The sequence below is a fragment of the Nuphar pumila genome, chromosome 3, assembly GCF_984573655.1.
Source record: "Nuphar pumila chromosome 3, dmNupPumi1.hap1.1, whole genome shotgun sequence".
NCBI classification, from domain to species: domain Eukaryota; kingdom Viridiplantae; phylum Streptophyta; class Magnoliopsida; order Nymphaeales; family Nymphaeaceae; genus Nuphar; species Nuphar pumila.
In genome coordinates this window covers 123,166,947-123,175,336 of record NC_143251.1, presented here as the reverse complement: position 1 = coordinate 123,175,336, position 8,390 = coordinate 123,166,947, and the positions used below count along the sequence as shown (strand labels likewise).

The following is an 8,390-nucleotide window of genomic DNA, read 5'->3' as shown; positions in this document are numbered from 1 at the left end:
ATATATATATATATATATATATATATATATATAGCTCTCTATGAGACATTTCCGGAGAAGGTTTTGGCTTTTATAAGCTTTTCGAGATTTTATTGAGATGAGCCAAAGACGTTTAAGTCCATTAAGTGCAAGTGAAGCTTTTCCAATTCGGTCCTTTTTTATTTAAATGGTATAGGGTCACCTCTCTCTCTCTCTCTCTCTCTCTCTCTCTCTCTCTCTGGGACATTTCCGGAGAAACTCTTGTTTTATAAGCTTTCCGAGATTTTATCGAAATGAGCCAAAGATGTTTAAGTCCATTTAAATGTGCATTTCAAACATAAAAAGTGTAAAAAGAAAGGTATTTTCCTTAAGATAAAGAATGACGATGCTGTCTATGTATTTTCCTTAAGATAAAGAATAATAATTCTCTATTTCAAGGCGATTCATAAGGTACACTGGCACATGGTACAGCCCTCGATTGTCTGTTCCAATGGCTGAACAAATGAAATATAAATTGGGAAAACAAATAAAATAACGATCATGGATTTTTGGCTTTGATTCTTAACTTTCTTGCTACCACTGAAGCTCTAGGATGAACAGGCCGCTTGTTGGAGTCAGACTGCTCCACCTCCACCCAATTTATAACTTTGAGTATGAGAGATTGTGGGCAGAAGCTACATTTTCTTCCTTCACCATTTGCAGTCCCCCTTGATCTTTTCATGCCCATTTCCAGAGCCTTCTCCAAGAACTCCATGAACCAATTTCCAGCCTCTGTATCTATCTGCTTTCCCAGTTTAATAAGACTGGACAAGCAAGAAGGCTTTGTTTTACAGTCATTTTCAGGTGGTGCTTGATTTTTACTTTCTGCAACTCTCTGATTCAAAATGGACTTCAGAAATTTTCCTTGACTCGTTTCGTTGCCCGGTTTTTCTGAAGCCAGTGAAACTGATTGGGATACAATTGACTTCTTTGCCGAACGCGAGCTTCTTTTCAACAGTCCGCAATGATCAGCAGAATTGTGCTCTATTTCATTTAGAACAGATGATTCCTGATCCTTCGGTTGACTGGTTGTCGAAGTAGCTGCCAGGATTGATTCCATATCCACCATTGCTTGTGTAATTTGTCGATGTAAATTCAGAAAACGATCAAAAGCATCGGCGGGTTCATCGGGTTTAGCTGATGAGCATAAATCAGAAAGCATCCTGTGATAGGAAAGAACAAGTAATTAATCATTCAATACAATAAAAAAGAAGGAAAGAAGTTTTAAAGCATCCTGTGTTTGGGAGTAGCATACTTGAGAACTCGAACAATGGTTTCAGTTGCAGATGCATCTCTTAGTGCTTGAAGTGCAACTCTTTGAGCTGCCTCTTTCTGCTGTATTGCCTCCTGTTATAATTTTGCAGATTTCATGTAAGAGTTCTTGTTGATTGAATTCGTTTGAAACCAATCATTTGACGATAATTAGCGAGGGCAGGGACAAAATTTGCCTTTCCAAGTAAAGAGAGTTTTCCTGGTAACATCAGCTGGTTGTTTGTGTTCTTCGAAGCCGAGCTGCCAATTTTAGATTGTTGTGGAAGAATTGTGCCGGAACTAGACTTATGTGCATCACAAGGAGAACTCAAAGAGGATGATGCTCTTGGTAGCGTCGTTGAAGTCATAGTCTCCTGTCAAATGTTCAATTGCAACCGAACATTAAACTGAAATGTAAGCAGAGAGCAGAATGCAATTTTGCTATCTGTAAAGCAAATGGAAAAATAGTTATCAACTCTGAAGCTGTATCAATAAATTAAGCATAGTAAATCTAAAGGGGGAAAACAGAAAAGAAAATTAGTTTCAAATTTGATTGTTATTGAAAGTAATCATTGTAGAAACACAAAAAGAGAATAAAAAAGAGGGAATAAAAACCATTTCGGAATCACACTTGAAAGAAAACATAGAGGGTAAAACATAAGCACCATGCTCATGTGTCTTTTTTTATGAAAGTCGAGCTGGGTTGAGGCAGACCCCTACCAGTTAAACTATACCATTAGGTTTTGAACCTGCAACGTCCCAACACAAGGTGACGTGCACTAGATACTCATACCGGACAAGCCGAGCCCCCGTTGGTGCTCATGAGACTCTTTATGAAGCTCACTTGATCAAGACCATTTGAGAATCATGGCATTGTGGGATTACTTGAATTTGGACAACTGAAATTAAATTTTCATGGCCCACATGGTGCAATAACATTCTACCATTAGTTAAATTGCTCCAACTGAGAACGTACTGGTTATTAGTCAAATATTCCAGAAAAATATGCAGAACTAACCAAATCTCTCCAACTGTAGTTGAATTACTCCAACTGAGAAAGCACTGGTCATTAGTCAAATATCCCAGCAAAATATGCAGAACTAACCAAATCTCCTCAACAAGGACATGACACTAAAATAGGGGTAATACCAACGGGGGGCTCCGCTTGTTTGGTAGGAGCTGTTAGTGCACGTCACCATGTTGTGTTGGGACGTTGCAAGTTCAAAACGTAATGGTAAGTTGTGTAACTGGTGGGGGTCTGCCAAACCCCAGCTTGCCTATCAAAAAAATAAAAATAAAGGATAAAAAGAAAAAACAAAGGGAAAACTTTTAATTATATGAAACTTCATGTTTATAACAGTGACCATGTAAAGAAAAACCACTATCATGATCAGATTGCAGAAATAAAAAAAATTCACTCGAAAACTATATTGTCAATATGCATGTAAATACGTTCCCCTCTCTCTAGTAACAATAATTTTCTTTTTGGCATAATCTCATTCATTGTCGAACAAATCAAGCTCCATATGCAATCCATATAGTCGCATGTCCAAAAAGAAAGTGAAAAAGAATAAGGGGACACACAAAAGAACTTGCAGGCTCCATTGAGCTGCCAAGAGTAATGTACCTACAGAATTGAGGGGAGATTTCGGTATCCTCGGTTGCCGCTCTCCAATGCTCCTACTCCTCTGAATCCTGGAAGCAGAATCCAACACCACACAATTTTTGAGAACCGGAACAGGGCTCTCCCGCTTCGAATCCCCAATCTTGTCAAACAGAGTACCGCAAACAGACGCCCTGTTCGTCACCGTCCCCGAATTCTCCATCTTCGTTCTTCTCAAAGGTGAAGCTGGATGGCTACCCTTTTCCCTAATCTGTGTCACCTGTTCAAGATCCAAAGCAATCGGCCTGATGCCGACGCAACCCGACGGTTCCCCATCCTGACTCCACGAACCTCGTCGGTGGTGGATCGACCCACCGATCTTCTTGCTCCTGGCATCCACCGACCTCTCCCCCTTCTCTCTCAGACCCATTATCGGCTCAGGCGTTCCGAGCAGAGGGTGCCTTCCGGGGATCGGTTTCGCGCCTTTGAGAAGAGGGACGGGCGATCCGGGCTCCAACCGATCGATGTGGATGAACTGTCCCAGCTGAATTTTGTTGCTGAGAACGAGTTCGTCCTGATCGAGAGGCAGGGTGACGTATATGGAATGCGAGGAGTCGGAGACTTTTATGTAGAACCCGTGCTTGGGCCACAGGTTTTTCTCGTCGAGATCGGCCGGGACGATGTCGGTGACCTGCAAGAGAGCCGATCTGTGCTCCCCTGTGGCCTTGGTGCCCGTGTTCATGGCATTGAGGAGCTTCAGGACGATTCCTGGTGCTAACGTCGCCATCGCCTAAGAAAAAGAAGGAAGAAAGAAGTTGGAAGTGAGAAGTAAGCAGTGAGAAATTGATGAGCGAAGAAGGCTTTCTTTCTCTTTCTCAGGGTTCTTCTTTGCAAACGGTAACCGTGGAGGTGGTGAATGAATGAATTTGAATTTCTGGGGGTCTTTCGGACCGTTGCAGTAACGGTCTGATTTTGGGGGGTGGGGGTGGTAAGACAGGGTTTTATAACAAATCTTCTCCAGTGATGTCCCTATCTTTCAATTAAATGACGGGTAAGTGAGTCTTTAGCTATTATTATTTATTAGGTGAGGACTGAGGAAAAGATTATACATTGATGTGTCTTTTAGAAAAATAAAATCTTTACTGTTACAGCTTTCTCCTGCCACCTGTAAAGATAATTAAACCTCTTACTGACAACATATTCATTAACTTGTTAAGAAGTTTTTTTTTTTAAATAGACTTATTCTTTACTTTATATCTCAAAAAATAAATTTAAAATTTTACAAAAAAGCACCCAACTTTTATCCTACTTACCAACACAGATAATCTTTTGAAATATTACAAATACACTCCTAACTTTTGAGAATTCTATGTAAACTAAGTGAATATTTGTAATATTTAAAAAGATAGATGTGTTTGTAAATAGTCCAAAGGTTAGGCATGTTAATGTTTTGGATTTCAAAAGCGACATATTAAAAGCCAAGTAGCTAAATAGGAAACCAGGTCTTCTTGACATAAGGGTAAACTGCTTCTTTGAAGATAAAGTTGAAATTTGAAAAGAATACCTCTGGTGATTCTTCACCATCAATTCATTAAACTAGCTTTAGCTCTCCCTTCGACTGTTTTGTGAAAAGAAAGAATGGGGCATAGATTTTTTTTTAGACCGTGGGTGTTTATGGAATATAGTAGAAAATGGGTCCTTTTTTTATTTTTCTACACAGAGGGCAACTAGGTTGTTTGGGTTCTATGATGATCAACCAATAGCTCAGACATTCGGGGCTTCCTTGCCCGGTGTCTGAATCGGTGGTTTCACATGGACCATCCAATTAGAAATCGAACATTTCTGTTTTTTAATATTATTATTTTTTTACTTTTTGTTTAGGTAAGGATTTTTTTTTTTGAAGGCAAGCTGGGGTTAGACAGACCTCTACCAGTAATACAATTATTCTACTGGATTTTGAACCTGCAACCTCCCAACATAAGACAAGCTGAGCCCCCATTGGTAAGTAAGGAAAACTTTATCCTAGGCAAGCAGGTCAAATTGTATTTAATCAATTATCAGTTATATTCAATCCCCATCACACGTTAGGGATGGCAGTAGACCGGAGGGAAATGGGGCCTGCCCCTGCTCCATTCCCAATCCTTCTTTTTAGATGACAGTGGACCGAGAGAAAATGGAGCCCCACCTTGCCTCACCCCATTTGAAGAACCGGGGATGAAGGACATGAAACAAGGATGAAGGTTAAAATCAAAACATGTGCGGGGATGGAGGGTAAGATTTTGAGATGGGGTGGGGGTGGAGACCTTTGTTGGCGAATCCTATAAAACAAATACTGACAAGAAGTGTACCTGAATTCGCCATAGTGTGTGTAGGAAATTCGGCATTCTCCTCAGTCGGTCGACGCCCACAATGAGCCCAGGCCTTAGATCGACGGTGAGCAGGACCCTGTTTTGCTGTATCCGAATGCGGAACTGAATTTGGCAAGGTAAATGCTATGAATGTCTCATAATCCTCACAGCCCCTAACCCCTTATGTAATGGGAGATTAGGTAGTTACGTGAATGTGATTTTCTCCACATTTACGTAACTCCCACCCACTATCCTCATTACGTGGCCACTAACGTGACCCACTAATGGGTGTCAAACAGGGTCAGACTTGTGGGTTGGACCCATAACCGATAATGTCCAACATTCTCCCACTTGACCCATTGACACCAAAAGTGTACTAAATCGAGGTATATACTGTTATCTCGATTTAATTCTTCATGTGAGTTCACATGCCACCCTTTATCACAAGGATGAATCGTATGAGTCATGGATATGAACACTCTTTTATAAAATGTCATATTCTCATGTACTACGCTACAATTTACCTTCAGTGCTTAGGCATGTAGAAAATTACCTTTATAAATAGGCTGGTCTCTTACCTATTCTATTGGTCCTTTAATATTGTTATTCTGCTATTCTCTCTAACCCATATGAGAGATTCTTTATGCAAAATCAACAATAACACAAAACCTTAGAGAATCAAAACATAAATATAAATGTGATCACATAATGTATTGTCATACATCAGAAGGAATAAAAAAGACCCATCCCTTTTACATGATGGGAATACAATCCCGGTGCTAGCCCTTTAGTAAGGGGATTTGCAGTCATTTCCTTCGTCCCAATTGTATCAATACATACCAGATGATTCTCAGTCCTTTCTTTAACAACAAAATATTTTAACTCCATGTGACGACACGATGTTGAGCTCTTGTTGTTATTTGAAAATGACACGACTGCTTCATTGTCACAAAAGATCTTTAGTGGTCTCTCAATAGAGTCCACTATACCAAGACCCATAATAAAATTTCTTATCCAAATGGTCTGTGACGAAGTCTCGTATAAAGCAATAAATTTCGCCTCCATGGTATGAGCAGCAGTGGTAGACTGTTTTCCATTTCTCCATGAGACAACACCACCCGCTAGAAGGAAAATGTATCCAGTAGTGGATTTTCTACTGTCAATACACCCTCCTAAGTCCGCATCAGAGTATCCAACGATCTCTAGGTGGTCAACTTTCATATAGGTCAACATATAGTCTTCCGTTTCTTGTAAATAGCGCATGACCTCCTTCGTTGCCTTTCAGTGCGCAATGCCTGGATTTGACTGATATCTACCAAGCATTCCCACAACAAATGTTATATCAGGTCGAGTGCAGGTCTGCGCGTACTGTAAACTCCCAACTGCCAAAGCATATGGGACAACATCTATCTGAGCCTTCACAATATCATCCTGAGGACAGTCTTTTAAGCTCAATTTATCCCTTTTCACTATAGGTGTCGAACAAGGAGAACAATTCTTCATCCCATATCTTTTAAGAACCTTAAGAATATAGGATTTCTGAGATAGGACAAGAACACCCTTAGTTCTGTTACGACAAATCTCGATTCCAAGGACATAAGTGACCTCACCCATGTCTTTCATATCGAAATGAGAGGAAAGAAAATCTTTTGTTTCATGTAAAAGACTCAAATCATTAGTTGCAAAAAGAATATCGTCAACATATAAAACCAAAATTATGAACTTACTTCCACTAGTCTTAATGTAAATACACTGATCAACAATGTTTTTAGTGAATCCAAAGTTCATAATTACCTGATTGAACTTCTTATACCACTAGCGGGACGCTTGTTTAAGTCCATAAATTGACTTATTCAATTTACAAACTAAGTTATTCGAGTCATCTATACAGAAACCAGGAGGTTGTTGCATGTATACCTCCTCATTCAGATCCCCATTTAGGAAGGCAGTTTTCACATCCATCTGATGCAGCTCTAAATCAAAATGAGCTACGAGGGCCATGATTATCCTCAATGATTCCTTAGTTGAGACAGAAGAAAAAGTCTCATTATAATCAATTCCCTCTATCTCTGTAAAACATTTTGCAACAAGCCTAGCCTTGTACCTCTTCATATGACCTTTAGAGTCTGTTTTGGTTTTATAAACCCATTTACAACCAACAGGTCTAACTCCATCAGGTCGAGATACAAGATCCCACACTTGGTTCTTTGCCATAGAGTCAAACTCTTCTTTCATGGCATTAATCCAATGTGTTGATCTTTCACTTTCAATGGCTTCTGCAAATGTGAAGAGATCTTCATCAATGTCTATGAAATCATTTGACTCTTGTAAATACACCACATATTCCGGATGGATAACATATTTCCTAATTTTGGTGGACCTCCATACAGGTACTACAGGTGGTTCAAAATGAGCCTCTGTATCATGTTGTTGTTGTATATCCTCATCAACAACTGGATCTATTTGGTATTGATGTTCATTGACTGAACTTTCTCTTATATTACTCGAAGGAACAATGATAGAGAAAATCGGGTCTTTATCCTTAGCAGGTTTGGAACCTGAATCCTGCATTTCTTCAAAATCAATATTTTGAGACGCATTTATCCCAACAGAACCATTTTCAAGAAATCTTGCTTTATCTGTTTTCACTATATGTGGTATATGAGATGGACAATAAAACCTAAAGCATTTCGATATTTTTGAATAACCAACGAAGAAACACCATAACAAAGCAGTGGACTAGCGGCTACCACATTTCGTCGCTAATCCGTCGCTAACCGGCTTAGTAACGACAAAGCGACGGAAAGCTTACGTCGTGAATTTTTCGATGCTAATTGGCGATGGAATACATCTGTCACAAATTTCGTCGCTAATTGCTACAGAATAACGAACGACGTATTCCGTCGCCAATCTGTCGGTACTAAACGGCGACCTCGATTGTCGTCGCTAGATTTATATGCATAGCGACAGAAAAATCTCACGCAAACACGAAAAAAAATAAAATAAAAATTTATTTGAAAATTAAATATCGAGAACGGTACAATTTATATTTCCTGTACAATTTATATTTCTTGTAAATAAAAAATAAAGTACACATAAAATTTCATATAAAAGGAATCTACAACAATTAATCGTTCCACCTTAAAATTAACAAGTTTAATTATTTACAA

At 39.2% G+C, this 8,390-nt stretch overlaps 1 protein-coding gene across 1 annotated transcript; it reads right to left on the bottom strand.

Moving 5' to 3' along the window:
- Positions 1-517: 517 nt before the first annotated feature.
- Positions 518-3,659, bottom strand: LOC149843587 (protein CORTICAL MICROTUBULE DISORDERING 4-like). Its single transcript, XM_090000934.1, has 4 exons — positions 2,901-3,659; positions 1,467-1,643; positions 1,274-1,365; positions 518-1,181 (listed from the first exon to the last, which is right to left on the bottom strand). The coding sequence occupies exons 1-4, from the start codon at positions 3,657-3,659 to the stop codon at positions 518-520; spliced, it is 1,692 nt and encodes a 563-aa protein (XP_089857060.1).
- Positions 3,660-8,390: the final 4,731 nt, after the last annotated feature.

What these genes read in the sequence shown, in the direction of transcription:
- LOC149843587 (XM_090000934.1), bottom strand. Translation starts at nt 3,659, where the DNA reads ATGGCGACGTTAGCACCAGGAATCGTCCTGAAGCTCCTCAATGCCATG. An exon ending in AACTCTCTTTACTTGGAAAG is followed by an intron (nt 1,366 to 1,466) that starts GCAAATTTTGTC and finishes AAATTATAACAG; the next exon opens with GAGGCAATACAGCAGAAAGA. An exon ending in ACCATTGTTCGAGTTCTCAA is followed by an intron (nt 1,182 to 1,273) that starts GTATGCTACTCC and finishes TTCCTATCACAG; the next exon opens with GATGCTTTCTGATTTATGCT.